At 42.7% G+C, this 16,880-nt stretch overlaps 1 protein-coding gene across 1 annotated transcript; it reads left to right on the plus strand.

The window, feature by feature from the left end:
• The first annotated feature begins 1,581 nt into the window (after nucleotides 1-1,581).
• LOC134492398 (aquaporin-4-like) lies at nucleotides 1,582-14,981 on the plus strand. Its single transcript, XM_063296570.1, has 5 exons — nucleotides 1,582-1,786; nucleotides 4,804-5,160; nucleotides 11,344-11,511; nucleotides 13,756-13,836; nucleotides 14,451-14,981. Exons 1-5 carry the CDS (start codon nucleotides 1,772-1,774, stop codon nucleotides 14,658-14,660), a joined length of 831 nt encoding a protein of 276 aa, XP_063152640.1. The 5' UTR covers nucleotides 1,582-1,771; the 3' UTR covers nucleotides 14,661-14,981.
• The last annotated feature ends 1,899 nt before the right edge of the window (nucleotides 14,982-16,880 follow it).

Genomic DNA, 16,880 nt, shown 5'->3' on the forward strand with positions numbered 1-16,880 from the left:
TGCCTCAGAGGCCCGCCCCAGGGAAGGCAGGTTGAAGTCCCCCAGAACCATAAGCCTGGGGAACTCCACCGTCAACCCTGAGATGGCCTCCAGCAGCTCAGGCAGGGAGGTTGCCATGCAGCAGGGAGGCTGGTACAGCAGCAACCCTCCCAACTGCTCTCGTGCACCCAACTTGAAAAACAGGGTCTCACAACCGGCCACTTGTGGGGCAGGGCCCCTGAAGGCCACCAGAGACTCCCGGATGACAACTGCCACCCCTCCCCCCCTGCCCTGGTGTCTTGGCTGGTGCCATGCTGTAAACCTGGCCGGGCACATTTCTGAAAGGGGCACCTCCCCCTTCGGGGCCCAGCCAGGTTTCAGTAATCCATGCCAGGTCTGCCCCCTCCTTAGTGATCAAGTCACTTATGTGGGGGGCTTTGTTGTTAACAGACCTGGCATTGAGTAGCAGCAGCCGGAGACCAGGGCCCCTGTGGGTCTGCTGACCGGGGCCTGGGTCTGAGCACAGAGGGCCAGAACACGCCACCGGTAACAAACACTGGGGCCGTCTTCCCCGAAGATGGCCCGCCCTCCGGCTCCCGCCATAACGTCCCCAGGGATTGCATTTAGTCTGACCTCTCTGTCATGACCTTCCCATCTTGGGTGGCCCTTCACAGTTTAGCTCATGGCGTCATTGAGGTGCTCAAGCTCCAGCACCACGACAAGGTAACGATCCTTGCTGGGGACAGTTAGTGATAGTGTTGTATTTAATTAATGCTAGCCTTGTGTGATGTATTTTGCTTTATTTTATTACACTTTGCCAGTTTTTATTACAAATGACTTTGTAGTTTCTTTGGGTGAAGTAAAACATAAGCTATTGGCATTAGTTTGAGAATGCATATGGGAGGTAGATGTTCCAGAGTACTTCAGTGCAGGATATTGCCATTCTAGGCGTGTCAGTTGAGACTGCTGCATATTTCCCAGATTCACTTTCTTTTTTTCTGCACTTTGAATATAGGCTGTATTTAAACCTGAAAATAAATAAATAATATATTGCTTAGTTCCTACTGTGCATTTTTGGTTAGACATGCTTCTTAGGCTAACACTATTGTAAAGTCTGCAGCATATTTAATTGATTAATGTAGGATTTTCCCTCTTTTAAATGAAGTGAAAAAACTCATTCTCCATGTAAATTCATTGAAATATGACTGCAGCCTCCTTTGATCATAGAAAAATAAATCCCATGCTGGAACACTGGTAACTGTGACAACCCCCTTCAGATGACCTCCTGATTAAGTTCAAAGAACCCGTTGCCTTGACATTCTTACTATTGAGATGTGTCAGAAACTCCTTACTCACATATCCAGGCAGCTTGCTTTTAAAGTTTTTTTTTTAAAATAAATTATTTATAACATTTTTGTCCAAAATGATTTCTCTCTTTTCCCCCAGAAGCTAGAAGGAGAAGACATGATGGTCACTGTAGATTATTGATTGGTAGAGCTACATCAAGGGCATAGTGAGGTGATGATGCTGATTAAAGAAAAATAGGTTATTGGAATGTTTTGAGCTATCTCAGGGACTCCAGCATTAAGTCCTTCTGATCACTGGATTGTTGCTTGAGACTTTCCTTTCCTTTTCCTTTAGTTGTTTTCTACTTCATCTTTTAGATTTTGCTGATGACAAGGAAGGATGAGAAAGTGGGCAATGTGGGGAGAGGACGGTGTTTGGTCAACCACTAGATGACAGCAACAACGCACTTTCTCTTGCTCAGATCAGACTTTGCAAGCAGGACACCATGGGCATCAGGGAGGTAAGGAGATCCCTCTTTAAATATTGAGATTCTGTAATGTTAAAGATTCCCTCAAGTTTACCTTGATTCCTGGTAACCACATAGACAGCTTGCATATTTCTCAGCAAACAAATTGAACAAATCTCATTTATCCTTTGGCCCACCTGGCTTTTTCTTTAAAAATGCATTTGTCCATGAATCTACTTACTGACTGGTTTTCTGAATTCCTTTCTATTATCAGTCCTTTTCTTCCTAGTAGATTCTGTCTTCCTTCCTGTATTTTTTCCACTCACCCCCAAGCACAATCTTTTCCATTATTTAGAATTTAAGTTCAACTGGTGAATCTTTAAAAAGTTGGCAAACATATTTAAAATGGAAGTTTCAGTTTTATTAATCAGAATAGATCTACACTAACTATTTCAGAGAGGAAAAGTATATTTTCATTTTTTGTTTTGTCATTTTTTTTAACATGGTGAGACAATTACAAAGATATTAAAAGAAATAGTGGCAGTTTTTCCAAGGTCAAACATAGGATTTGTTCTCTCAAGGGTGAATTTTTTTAGAAAACAAAATACACAAACACCTCAATACAATTACATAGACAGTAATTTCCAGTAATTGCTTCCAGTAATTGCTTTGATTGGTATAGTAATTTCCAACTTTTCATAGAACTCTTTCAACCACAAGGATTCCTTAATTATACAATATGATTTTTCCTGTCTTGCTTCCATGACATTGGTTTGACCTATACTGGGTTATATTACAGATTAGCTGTAGATTCTGAGCTATCATAGGCAAACCAATGGGCTGCAAGATTCCGCTCTTGATGTCCCTAGAATTGAGACTTAGTTGAATTGAAAATTGAATCTTCCTTCATTGTCCAGAAGAAGAACATCAACTTATTGCCCTCAGGATATTTTAAACTACCAGCCATCCCTGACTGTTAGTCACATTGGTCAAGATTGATGGGAGCTGTAGCTCAAAACATCAAGTGGGATCCAGGTTGAGGAAGATTGTTTTAAGAAACAAGCTGGACTTGCGCCAACTAGGTCTGAGAGGCCCACTCTTTAGATCTGGTTGAGAATAAGAAAGACCTCCCTGATCCATAAAAGATTCTGCCACCAGAGGGTGGCAACAACTGAAGCAAGATAGCAAGAGGTAAGGCTATACATTTGAAATTACATGAAGCAGAACCCTGCACTAGTTTGGAGATGTAGGGCCAGTGGCTAGGCTTTAGGACCACAGCTGGTAACACTACAGTTGTCATGTTCACTGTTTCAATGTGCACTGTACATCGTAACGTTTCACATGCCATGGCGCTGACGCGCGTTTCTGTTTGGGAGGGAGCTGTTGTGAAACCTTGTGCCAAGCTCTGTATCTGTGTTCATTACAATGGAATGTGTTTGGGTTATGTGCTCTGTTCATGGACTTTTCCCGCAGACCATCAGAAGCCGTTAGGAGCACCTGGGATTGTCAACATGGGAAGATTCTACGGGGGGAGGGATCTCATTTGCACCGAGGGTTTTTAGTTTGCATTTGGCACGCTTTTTCCATTCTCAGCTTTCTTTGTGATCCTGCATACTATTCTTTAATAAATCAGATATCTTTGAATTCCTGCTCATGAGTCTGAGAGTGTTTTAGAATAGGCATTCATTACAACAGTTGAAACAGGAACAACACAAGTTCCTGAGCTCTGGCCTAGGGCAATTGCCATGGATTTATAGCAGATTTTCCCAGCCTGGTGCTGTCCCATTCCCAGCTAGCTCAGATGTTTGCCCTGCTGATTGGAAATCCTGGGAGTTGTAGCTCCAACATATCTGGAGGGGACCATGTTGGAGATGACTAATTCTGGAGAGTCTGCTACTTGGTGTTGCATCTGACCATTTTAAAGATTTTGCAGCTTTGTATAATGCCATTGGCTTCTTCGAAAGGATGATAATTTAAATTGTGGCCAGTAAGCTGGGGAATGCTTGTTTTTAGAGGGTTTACTGGTGATTTACAGAATCAGAACAGCAAAGAGGTTGTTCTGATTCTCCCTCAGAGTTTCTGCAGAGAATGCCTCCTTTGAAAGATTGGAATCATGACAGTTGAGAGCAGATGCCATTCACAGATAATAATATAATGTCCCTTTGTTAACTGTTAGTTATTGGGGATTTTTTGATTTTTTGATTTATTGATTTAATAGTCTGCCCAACTCCCAAACAACTCCAGACAGCATACAACTAAAAAACCAATATATAGAAAATACAACCAAGCAGAATAGCTTGGTACCAAAACTATCGAGAGCAACAAAACAAAACAAAAAGGGGGCTCTACAATCATTCTGTCCTCAAGGTCTGGGAGAACAACCAGGTCTTTAGCAATTTCCTAAGTGACATAAGGGTGGGAGCCTCATGAATCTCTGGGGAGAGCTCATTCTAGAGCAGCCTTTCTCCACCTTTTGACCCTGGAGGAACCCTTGAAATATTTTTTCAGGCCTCAGGAACCCCTGCACATTCAGGCTCAAAGATAGGCCAGAAGTTGCACAATTATTATATTCTTTTCCTGGGTAGGCCTGCAGATATGCATTAACAGTGTTCTTAAACTAAAAGTAAAGGATGAAACTTAACTCTTCAATGGGAAGTTGTCCGAATTTGAAGTAATTTTTAAAATAAATCATGATCTCCCAGGGAACCCCTAGTGGCCTCTCGTGGAACCTGAGGGTGCCACAGAACCCTGGTGGAGAAACCCTGTTCTAGAGGGCAGGAATTGTGCAGAATAGGTGCATCTCCTGGGTCCTGCCAGGATGTCTTTCTTTAATTGACAGGACCTGGAGCACACCCATCTTGCTGGACCAAATTGACTTATGAGACAGAAATCACAATCTTTTTTTTAAAAAAACCCTCTTTTAATAAGTTTGGCCACTGATATTCTGATTGATAGCAATGTATCTCACCATATTTCAGCCTGAAATGGGCTATTTTAGTGGCATATCCCAACAACTTTTAATCTTTTTTGTCAATTTGTGTCTAGACTTTTCCTTGTTCCTTCCTCTCCAGGAACTGCAGAGCCGTCGGTTCTGGTGTAGCCTATTGGCGGAAGCCACAGGCACCCTCATCTTTGTCTGGATAGTGCTGGGTGCCTCATCCCCTGCTGGTCCCAAAGAAGTGCTGCCTCCTCCACTCCAGCCAGCCCTTGCAGCAGGATTGGTAGCTATTAGTGTGGCACACTGTTTCGGTAAGATCAGTGGTGCCCAAGTCAACCCCGCCCTCACCATGGCCTTCCTGTGCACTCGTAAACTGGATGCTCTGCATGCCTCGAGCTACATCCTGGCCCAGTGTCTGGGTGCCATCATAGCATCGGGGGTCTTTTATCTCGTGTTGCCCACCTCAGCCATTGGGCAATTGGTCACAAAGGTAAGCCAGCTACATCCCTTTCTCTTTCTTCCTGATGTTCTCCCTTCCTGTAAGACATCCAAGGAGATGAAAATTAACTTTGCCCACTATATCAAGGACCAAAAATAAAACTACATCCCGTATCCCAGTGCCATGTGACAGGAGCCCACAGTGGTTGTCCACTACTGAGTAACCTGGTTCAGTATCACTATCACTGGCTAAATGGAGCTGAGGAAGTCACCCTCCTTCAACTTTTGTCAGTTATTTGGTAGATTTATTTCCTGCCTTTCGTCCAGGAGCTCAGTGTGACTTACAGCGGCTATGGTTACTTTACTTTATTAGGACAGCAATTCCTTGATCCTCTCACAGTACTAAATCATCTGATGATATAGTGGGAATTTCATTCATTATAAAAGAGGACTGTGGAGATGTTCTGATCTTGGAACTTGGAACTGCCATTCTTTTCCCAGGTTCTGAGGTTCATAACAAAGCACAAAAGTTGCACCCATTGATTTCATGATATACAGGTAGTCCTCACCTTACAACCATTTGTTTAGCAACCATTTGAAGTTAAGATGGCACTGAAAAAAGTGACTTATGACTGGTCCTCGCACTTACAGCCATCGCAGCATCCCTGCAGTCACATGATCAAATCAGGTGCTTGGCAACCGGCATGTATTTACAACAGTTGCAGCATCCCAGGGTCAAGTGATTGCCATTTGAGTGAGATGGGCGGTGACAAAATTTGAAATACATATTTGCGACTTTCCCAGCCAGCTTCCAACAAGCAAAGTCAATGGGGGAAGCTGGATTTGCTTAACAACCACATGATTCACTTCATGGCTGCAGTGATTTGCTTAACAACCTCAGCAAAACAGGTCATAAAATCAGGCATGACTTAATTAACAACCACCTCACTTAGCAATGGAAGTTCTGGTCCCAGGTAGTAAGTCGAGGACTACCTGTATATATATAAAACAGTCCCTTTTAATACACAACTATCACTGGAAGTCTCTTGCAATAGCTTCTTTGCTTTTTTACAGTTAAACTGATTAGTGTCTGTATTTTTGTCTGCCTCTTTCAATGGCTCCAGTCTAGCCTGCTGGGCAAAAGTCTGACAGAAATATAATTTACTACAATTATCTATATGAATTTCTCCCTCTCCCCTACCCAATATACCGTATTTCCTATGAGTATGCACAACATATAAAGTAAAGGTTATGTTTTAGTCTTAATATAAGGTGGGGGGTCACTTATTTTCAAGCATAGTAAAGGTTTCCCTTGACATGAAGTCCAGTCGTGTCTGACTCTAGGGGGCGGTGCTCATCTCCGTTTCAAAGCCGAAGAGCCGGCGTTTGTCCGTAGACACTTCCGTGGTCGTGTGGCCGGCATGACTAAACGGAATGCCGTTACCTGCCTGCCGAAGTGGTACCTATTAATCTACTCACATTGGCATGTTTTCAAACTGATAGGTTGGCAGGAGCTGGGACTAGCAACGGGAGCTCACCGCATCACGCGGATTTTCAAGAATAGCAAAGAATAAATTGTTACCTGTCCTGTAATAATGACAAAACTGTTAAGGTTTCCCTACTAACAGATTAAGCTACTTTTATACCTAATCATTTGGCCGGGTGAAAAGGTTGCAAGTGATTGTCTCCTCTCACGTGCTTCATGCAAAATAGCCTGGGGGGAAGAATCCTGCCCGGACTTGTTCTTCACTTCTTCTTTTTCTCTCTGCTGGAAATGTAGCTCAGCAAGGCTTGCTCCAAAAAGGGAGCTAGGTCCTTTAAATGTTTTGCTTTTGTTTTTGTTTTCTGTAAATAAATTATTTTTATAGAAATGCTTGGTGTGTGACTTTTTTGACCTCTCCTGGGCTAAAGCCTTTCCCAGCATTCTGCAACAGGTTATGGGCCCAGTAAACAACGCAGTAAAACCCAGAGAGAAAAGAGAGGTCAGCTCCACACCTCGTGCACAATTTAAAGGCAGGTAGCAAAGACCTGTGAAGATTTTCTTTGGAGCCACCTGGAGATTTTCCAGCAACTGCCGGTCTGCAGGACTTAGAAGCTAGCTGAGGTGACTTGCAAAAGAAGGAAGAAGCCATGGCTACCTCCCAGCCCTCAGCGATGCCTCTGGAGCGCCTATCAGAGACCAACTATTTGAATTGGGCCCTGAAGATGGAGATGTATCTTCGCAGAGAGAATCTTTGGCTGCCAATTGGTGAGCAAACCCCCCAAAATCCCAATGCTGAATGGCTGAGACAGGATGAGCGGGCTAGAGCCACCATTATCCTGGGAGTTGAGGACAATCAGCTAGTCCACGTGCGAGGCATGCAGTCTGCAAAGCAACTTTGGGACGCTTTGAGAGACTTATATGTAAAGGCAACAGCAGGGAGTAAAGTTACTCTGACGAAAAAGCTGTACAGAGCCTACCTTGCAGAAGGAGAAAGCCTTCCTGAGCACCTGCATTATATTCAGCAGCTGTTTGTTGAGTTGCAGGAGAGAGGAATGGAATTTACACCTCTCACAAAATCCTATATCCTCCTGTCCTCACTAAATGAAACGTGGGACACGCTGATTTGTACCCTGGAGGCTATGCCTGAAGCAGACCTCACCCCATCGTATGTTACACAGCGCTTACTCGCTGAATGGGAGAAGAGAGAGGAAAGATCCCCCCCCATCTCTTCTGGAAAGCTGCAAGACCAGAAAATGAGGGAAAAGAAGGGAAAGGAACCTGAGGCCACAGTGCTAGCAAGCCAGCGATGCTTCACTTGTGGTTCAGCTGGACATTTGCAAAGAGACTGTGCCATGAGACCCAAGAGTAGAAAGACAGAGCAGAAGAACACAAGGGCAACACAGAAGAAGGCTCTTCAGACAACCCAGATTGCACAGGTTGCTGAGAAGGGTAATTCTGATGTATGGGTGTTAGATTCTGGGGCCAGTTGTCACTTATGTAATTGTAAAAGCTCTTTTGTGTCACTGTCTAAAACTGAAAGACAAAGTGTATCTTTGGCTGATGGGTCTGTCACCAAAATTATGGGACAAGGTGACTTGTATTTATCCTGCTTAGGAGAAACTGTAAAAGGTGTGTTGTATGTGCCAAATTTACAATCAAACCTTTTATCTGTGGCACAATTGGCTGCAACAGGGTATATCATAACATTTAAGAAAAATGGTTGTGAGATACGTAAAAATGGGAAATTGTGTGCTACTGGTATGTTAAAAGACTCCTTGTACATTGTGCAAAATGCAAGGAAGCCAAGCTGCAAGGCTGCAGTTGGTAACACTCCATATCATGACCAATGTGTACACCTGATGCACAGGAGATTTGGTCATGCTAATATCAAGTATATAGAACAAATGCCACAGCTGTGTGCTGACCTAAAGATAAAACCCTGTAATAAGTACTTAGACTGTGTAGTTTGCAAAGAATGCAAAACACTAAAAGCTCCTGTGAGTAAGCACAGTGACAGAGTTACAACTAGACCTTTGGAAATTGTACACTCTGATATTATTGGTCCTTTTGCTCCAAGTCTTGGACAAGCAAGGTATGCAATGACCATCATTGATGATTTCTCAAGATACACATTTATCTACATCTTAAAACATAAAGATGAGGCATTTGAGAAATTTAAAAGTTTTGTGACATGGGCAAATGGAAAATTCCCTAGGCCTGTATCTGCACTCCAATGTGATAGAGGAGGAGAATACCTTTCTCACAAATTTAGAAGGTTCCTAGTGGAAAAAGGGATAGAAAAAATTCTTTCTAACCCGTACACCCCTCAGCAAAATGGTGTTGCTGAAAGAAAGGGCAGAACCTTGCAAAATGCGATGGAATGCATGTTAAAAGATTCACGATTATGTTTTAAGTTCTGGGGAGAAGCTTTATCGACTGCTTGTTATGTTCAGAACAGGTTGTATAACTCTATGATTCAGGACACTCCATTCCATTTGTTTTATGGTGTGAAACCAAAGGTAAGCCATCTTAGAGTGTTTGGTAGCACTGCATGGGTTCACATTCCAAAACAGCAGAGAAGGAAAGGAGGCCCCACAACAAAGAAAGCCATCTTTGTTGGCTATGAACAAAGCCAGAGGAGCTACAGGTTCATAATGGGAGAGAAATTAATAATTAGCAAAAGCGCATCTTTTGCTGAACAAAACTGGGGGAGATTAAATTCTAGCTCTCCAGTTGAACTGACCACCACAAGAGAACAGCAAGGACTTGCTGATGGTGATCTTTTGCCTGATGAGGACATTAAACCAGAAAAGCAAATTGAAGATCTGTCTGATGAGATAGATGCTTCTCAGGAAAGTGATAGGAGTCAAAATTTAAGCCCTGTATTACCTCGCAGATCTCAGAGGAGTAATAAAGGCGTTCCTCCATCACGTTTTCAGGCTGAAACAGTAAAGGCTTTTCACATATTCACAGAACCTGAGTCTTTAGAACAAGTGAATGCTTTACCACCTGAGATTGCACAAAATTGGCATTCTGCCATGCAACAGGAATTAGCATCCTTGAAAGAAAATAAAACATGGAAACTGGTAAATCTACCTCCCAATGAACGCTGTCTGGGTTGTAGGTGGGTTTTCAAACTGAAAAGGGATGCTGATGGCAAAATCCAAAAATATAAAGCAAGGTTGGTTGCAAAAGGGTTCACTCAAAGGAAAGATTTAGACTTTGACAAGACTTTTGCACCAGTTACTAAAGGTGAATCAATTAGATTACTGTTAAAAGTTGCTGCACTCAAGGGAATGTCAGTTAACCACTATGACATTCAAACTGCATTTCTCTATGGTGATTTAGACCACAGATTATACATGCAGCAACCCCCTGGCTATGAAAAAGGGGAGAATCTAGTCTGTGAACTGCAGAAGTCAATCTATGGGTTAAAACAAGCTGCTAGATCCTGGAACCAAAAAGTAGATGAAAAACTGCAGAATTTTGGTTTTGAAAAAGGAAAAGCAGATCCCTGTGTATATATGAAGAAGGACAAACAAGGCTGTATGTATCTGTGCATTTATGTTGATGATTTGCTGCTATTCACATCAACAGAAAAACAAAGGCTTGATTTTGAAGCCTGCATGAAAAGCCATTTCACATTAAAAAGCCTTGGAATTATAACAACCTAGGTTTGGAAAAACACAGGAAGAAAAATGGTAACTTTCTGTTAAACCAAAGGGGAGATAATGGTAATGTGAATGGAAAGACATATAAAGTCAGAGAAGATTGGTTTGCATCTTAATCTGTAGTGTAAAAAGGGGAGTGTTAAGGTTTCCCTACTAACAGATTAAGCTACTTTTATACCTAATCATTTGGCCGGGTGAAAAGGTTGCAAGTGATTGTCTCCTCTCACGTGCTTCATGCAAAATAGCCTGGGGGGAGGAATCCTGCCCGGACTTGTTCTTCACTTCTTCTTTTTCTCTCTGCTGGAAATGTAGCTCAGCAAGGCTTGCTCCAAAAAGGGAGCTAGGTCCTTTAAATGTTTTGCTTTTGTTTTTGTTTTCTGTAAATAAATTATTTTTATAGAAATGCTTGGTGTGTGACTTTTTTGACCTCTCCTGGGCTAAAGCCTTTCCCAGCATTCTGCAACAAAAACAAGGAACAAACTCAAGATATATACAAGTAACCCAGTTTATAGGACTTATCCTCTCTCACACATATCCCCTTTATTTGTATGAGTTTAAACTAAACCTTTGTCAAGTAAAGTTTTGGTTGTTATTTAGATTCTATTACAGTATACATCAGCGATTAAATGTGCCAACCTATATATCATATCCACTTTATATCTGATTAGTTGATATCTGAATCCTTTTGATTACATCAGTGCTGTTAATATAGTGGGATAAAAAAAGTGATTAAATCATAAGAGCTCTTTAATGTCACCTGTCTAAAAATGTTATATATTAATAATTTTGCAATCATAAAAGTAAAGTCTCTCTGACTCCTGGTGACTTCATAGACATGTCCATGTAGCTTTCTTAGCAACAATATGACAATTGTTTGCCGCTGCTTTCTTCCAGGATGTATAGCCTTCGTAGTCTTGCATCCAAGCAGCTTGAGCAGAGTTTCCACAGTTAAAATTTGGACTGCAAAATATTTTAGGGGACAGTCAAAACCTATGCGGGTTAACATGTCAAGCCCTTGGATGACTTGCAGGAGGTCACAGCCCTCACTCTGACCCTTCCTCCTTTCCCTTCTCTATTTTAGGTCAGCGCTGAGGGGAATGCAGGACAGGCTCTGGGGATGGAGGCGTTTTCCACTTTCCAGCTGGCTCTTACAATTTTTGCGGTAGAAGATCACTGGAGGCATGAACTAAGGGAGCCTGCGGGGGTCTTGGCTATTGGTTTCTCTGTGATAGCAGGAGCTCTCGCTGCGGTAAGAGCCCAGCCAAGTAAGCTGCTCAGTCCAAATTCCTAATGGATGGCAGAGCTTCAGCTCCCCAAATACGTTCCAAGTACCAACATGCAGCTGAAGGTTGGTCTACTTAAGGTGGAGACTTGTGTTTGGCCGGTGATCTTTAATCACGGTGGAAAGCTTCACTTTTGTTCAATGGAGTGCCTCCTCTGGAAGTGGACCCTATTGTATAAAGTGCAGTTACAGCTTTTATCCACAGTGTTTGCTGTCAATAGGCAGTGGCAAAACTAGGATGATTCTTAAACAGAAAGTCCTGGAAGGCAAGTGACAAAATGAATTGAACCTACTGCTGTGGATGTTAGGTTCTGGAGTCCGAATCTGAATCTGCAGCCCACCAAATATCTTACCACCTTGGAAATGCCTATCACAGAGCTTTTTCTCAGGCTCAATTTAACTTACTTCCATCTGCGCAGCTGGAAGGCCGCTTTAATACACATCTGCCCTTCATGGCTGGTCAAACCAGTTGAGCATGTCCTACTATATTGTACATTTTATAGGAATCTAAACAGTAAACCTGTTTTGCCCGTTAGACTACCCAGGGACAGGCAGCCTGCTGCTACCTGTACAGTTGTAAACTTTTGCACAGCAGGGTGTAGAGTGCAGCAACAGATAATGAACAGTCACCAGCAAAAGTGTAATCCATCTCTCTCCGCAGTTGTAGCATATAATTTCCTATTGCTTTTTACATTCCTGTGTGTTATACTGTGTGCTGCTTTATCGTCTGGATGTTTTAGTAGGCTACCTTAGGTGGCTGGCCTTTAGTTGTAATTAAAAAAAAAGGTTCATATCACACAGCATTAGGCTGTGTTAGTCCTTAGAGGTAGTCTGGTCAAAAACCACAACTATGAGTACTGACTCTATTGTAAAGTTACATTAACTGAATCTTGCACGACTGAAAGTATTTCTCCCCTCCTCTCCTTTTACTCTCCAGAAAATTAGGGAGGGTCCCTTCTGAAACGCTCCCCATGCCTCCCCTTCTTCTGTGGACTGAGATATTTTTTACATGACAGTTGTCTAGTCTGCGGCTCTTCCTCCACCTCCCAAGGCCATTCCCACATACCATTACAAACTAGGAACAGGAAGACTCCGATTCTAGTCCACCTTGGCCATGAAGATTCCCCGTGTCACTTTAGGCTAGTCTCTCATTCTCTCAGCCCAACCTACCTAACAGAGTTGCTGTTGTAGGAAAAACCAGGAGCAAGTGTAGAGTATACCGCCTTGAGCTCTTGGAGCTAACCCCAAAACTAAAATAAGCAAGTAATGCCTTAAAAATGCTTCAGAATTTCAACAGACTGAATATCAATTATTGGGGGAAAATGACTGCATAGATAAAATTTGAGGGTTTTATATATCTCTCTGTGTATACATACATATGCATTACTTGCAACTTATTAGGTGCTACATAAGATCAGTTACATTAGTTACATCAGGATTGTGCAATATTTGAGGGCCTGTATGCCACATTTGGCCCTGGGGTGAGGTTTGGGGACCGGGTTCCCAAAAGTAGTTGGCACAAGCAAGGAAATGGGTTCCCCCAGGGCAAAACCTAAACTTGTTTAAATTTAATTACATGTTGATTGAAAAATCCCATTACAGTTAATATGATTACTACCTATGCATTTAATAAATTCCTTTCTCCTATGAAAAATTACAATGTGTGATACTGTCAGCCCTAGCAGGTAGACCAGATCAAGAAATAGCCCTTGTCTGGCCCTCGTTGTAGTCTTGGTAGAGATCTTCCCTCTCTCTTGTCAGGGTCATCCTGTTAACTGTACTCTCTCTGGATCCTTTCTGGAATGTTGTTGTTACTATTTTATCCCAACTTTCTTATATATAACTCAAGGTGGCAAATATATCTAATACTCCTGCCTCCTATTTTCCCCACAACAAAACCCTGTGAGATGGGTTGGGCTGAGAGAGAGAGGTTGGCCGAAAGTCACCCAGCCGGCTTTCATGCTTAAGGTGAGACTAGAATTCACCGTCTCCTGCTTTCTAGGCCAGCACCTTCACCACTACACCAAACGGGTCCCAGCCAAGAATTTCAGGGGCAGTGAGTGGTCCTGAAGCTCAGCTGGTGCACCAACAGCAGCTAGCAGGAAGACCTCCTTTTTAAAAATAATAAACAGGAAAAAAATTCACAGAACAATCTGCCAAAGGAGGAGATGAAACACCATTACAGCTTGTATCAAACTTACTCTTCCACAGGGTACCTTCTCTGGAGGCAGTATGAATCCAGCCCGATCCTTGGGTCCAGCTGTCATCACAGGATTCTGGGAACATCACTGGGTGAGTGGTTACTGCAAACCCTGTTGAGAGGAATGGCCCAAGGCCTCCCATCCCTTGGGCACCAGAGAGGGGGAGAGTCATTTTCCATAGTTGTCTCTGGATTGCCCATCCAAGAGAGGCTCTCCTGCTTCCTCTTGGGTGACCTTCTGAAAATTCCTTTTTAGGAAGACAGTGAATGGATGATTAAACTCAGCATTTAAATCTGTAATTTGGAACCTTTTAAATGTTCTGCTGCTGGATTGCATTTTCTGCAGCCAAGATATTGATATTAATTGACTATAAGCTACCTGGAACTTCCTGGAGAATAGAAATGCACACTTCACTTTTTTAAAATAGTATTTTGGTTGATCTTCCACTCCCCGTCTTTACTGGTTTTAGCCAGGGTTAGGTATTTTTTCCCTCCATGGTGGGTTTACCTGCTTCCTCTCTCTCTCTATTAATCTTCCCTTATGCTTACCATTATGTTGCTTGAGCCTTAGCTAGGCTACTTTACAACCACCTTCTTGCCAATCTGTTGGCTCTTGTATCATCTTCTCCCACCCTTCCAAGGGCTGATATGCACTGCTCTGGAAGCTACATTGTGGCTCTCACACTCTCTCATTCCCGTCTTCCAGGTGTATTGGCTTGGCCCTATTCTGGGTGCTGTTGCGGCTGGAGTCTCCTATGAATTCTTCTTTGCTGACAGTGCTTCACGGGAAAAGCTTGTTGCCTGCCTGACCTGTCGTGACATTGAAATTGTGGAGGTGGCCAGCATGTCTCGGTCTTCACTCTCTGCTGCTGTTCAGGCTAAACCACCTGACAGGGAAGAACATGGCACCGAGTAGGAAGCAACAGCAATTTCCCATCTCTTTGTCTTCTTGTAAAGCCCTCTGTTCAGCTTCCAGCTTCCTTCCATCTTATCCAGCTTCCTATATATTTGCATGTGTACCGGCATTAAGTTGAGACTGAGATTGGAGCTCTTAAAGCACAGCACAGCCATCATGACTCTGCTAGAACTCTCTAATTCTGTTCACAGTTTACAGCATAAGTAGAATCAAATAGAGTAATCCAAGGAAGGATAGAAACCAGGATTCCTGGATTCTCATTGTTTCTAGATGGGACCTAAAGCATGGGTCCCCAACATGATGCTCATTGGCTTCAGTATACCTGGTATCAGTCTCCATGACCCACCTGACTGATTTTAGATACACTTAATTAAAAAACATGTAAATGGAAAGCTAATGTATCACTCCTGCAATGGCAGAGGTTTTACAGGGTGCTCATGACATGCTCTAGAAATTCCAGATGTGCCCACTGGCCCAAAAAGTTTGCTGACCCCATGATTTAGTGAGATGGATCTAAAGGAACTAAGAAAAAAAAGGGTGTTCTCGTTTCTGTTCTAAGGGCTGATATGATAATCCGTGAGCTGAAGGATTGGAAACTAGGCCTTCTGCCTTCTGTTCCAAATCCTGCTTCTTATTTTATTGCATGACCTTAGACAACAGCTTTCCCCCAGATTTGTGTCTCATTTTCCCTTCTGGGTTGCACCACTGTACTGTTCCATACTGCTGTACTGATATGTCTATGGGCAATCGAAAGTAGATTGTCAAGAATGTCCAATTTCCAGTTGTTTGACAACCAGCCACAGTATTACTCCTTCCTCCTAAATTAGACTGCTGATAGTCAGTATTCGGGACCAGTTCCTAGGCTCCAAATTCTTCCCTTCAGAATGTTATGTGAACTTTTTTTTTACCGAAGTTGTATTTAGTGGAACCAGAGTTCTAGTAAAAGCCAAAATAGATTCTGGAAGCCTGAGATCTATCCACCCTGATAAGTAAACATGTCAGGAAAAGCACCAGTGTTTCTCTTTGCCACATGGATGGAGTTTGACAAGAGGCCTAAGCCAGCACACTCACACCCACCCCTGGACCTGATGTGCAATACAGTAGGAGACTGTGATTGAGCTAGTGGTGCATATGCTGATTCCCCTCTCCTGTGTACCTCAAACATGCTGGCCCTGGTCAAATGCTGATCCCAGCATATCCCATTGTCCTTGCTTCTTTCCGACTTGGCAGTTTTTCCTCCACTTGCCCAATCCCAGGGCAGGCAGATAAATCCCCTAGCGCAGAGAGAGAATTAGAGTCTGTTGAACAGTTCTGATTAAATTGCTGCTTCAAAATGCTACGGTGACAAATATTCCAGAGAGGCCTCTTTTGAAGCACAGAGGGCCCTGGTGGTTTTGTCCTCATCCCTTCACTGAGCAGTTAACCCCTAAGTTTCCACCTCCATAGATGTATTTCTATCTTGGTTGCTCTCTTTATTTAGCTTTGTTTGTTTGTTTACAGTATTTATAACTGGCCCCAGTCCCAATGGACTCTGGGCAGGGTACAACATGGTCAAGAGGATTACCCACCTGATTGATTTTAGATACACTTAATTTAAAAAACAATTAGAATAAACCATCCGAAATCTAAACATCACAGAAACCCATAAAACTACACTAATGATCATAAGGTGGATTAGAACTGTTTTAGCTTGCTTATGAAAGGCCAGCAGGGCTGGTGTCATCTGGACCTCCAGGAAGAGAATATTCCATAAAATGGGGGCCACCCTTGAGAAGGCCTGTCACCTGGTTTATACCCTGTGTACCTTGTGAGGAGGGAGGACCTGCAACAGCCTCTCTTTTGATAACTTGACTGGATGGGCAGAATCAATTCTGTCAAGGTATTGCCTGATATATCTGGGTACTTCCTGATAAAACTTTTATTGCACAATTACCCTGCCTCATTCAGAAATGTTACAGGGATCCAGACAATATTGTCCTTATCTGTAACTTCAGTCTATTTTTCTGTATTTTTTTGTTGGATGGAAATGCCAGGAGTCCTCTGTCTAGAAATACCCCTCCTAATTTAACCTGCATCCATCATTTGATTATATCAAACTATTGAGTATATTGAGGTAAGTACTCTTTCAACATGCAGGGAACACATGCTTTGGGCAGACAATATTTTGTGGGTTGAGGGCAACCTTTGGCCGGTTTTCCATTTTGATTTTTCTTCTTTTCC

The sequence above is a fragment of the Candoia aspera genome, chromosome 2 (assembly GCF_035149785.1).
Source record: "Candoia aspera isolate rCanAsp1 chromosome 2, rCanAsp1.hap2, whole genome shotgun sequence".
Lineage (NCBI taxonomy): Eukaryota > Metazoa > Chordata > Lepidosauria > Squamata > Boidae > Candoia > Candoia aspera.

Excerpts from the sequence above, each read along its gene's own strand:
- LOC134492398 (XM_063296570.1), top strand. Across the intron at positions 5,161-11,343 it reads TTGGGCAATTGGTCACAAAG|GTCAGCGCTGAGGGGAATGC; the intron begins GTAAGCCAGCTA and ends TCTCTATTTTAG. Across the intron at positions 13,837-14,450 it reads GATTCTGGGAACATCACTGG|GTGTATTGGCTTGGCCCTAT; the intron begins GTGAGTGGTTAC and ends CCCGTCTTCCAG.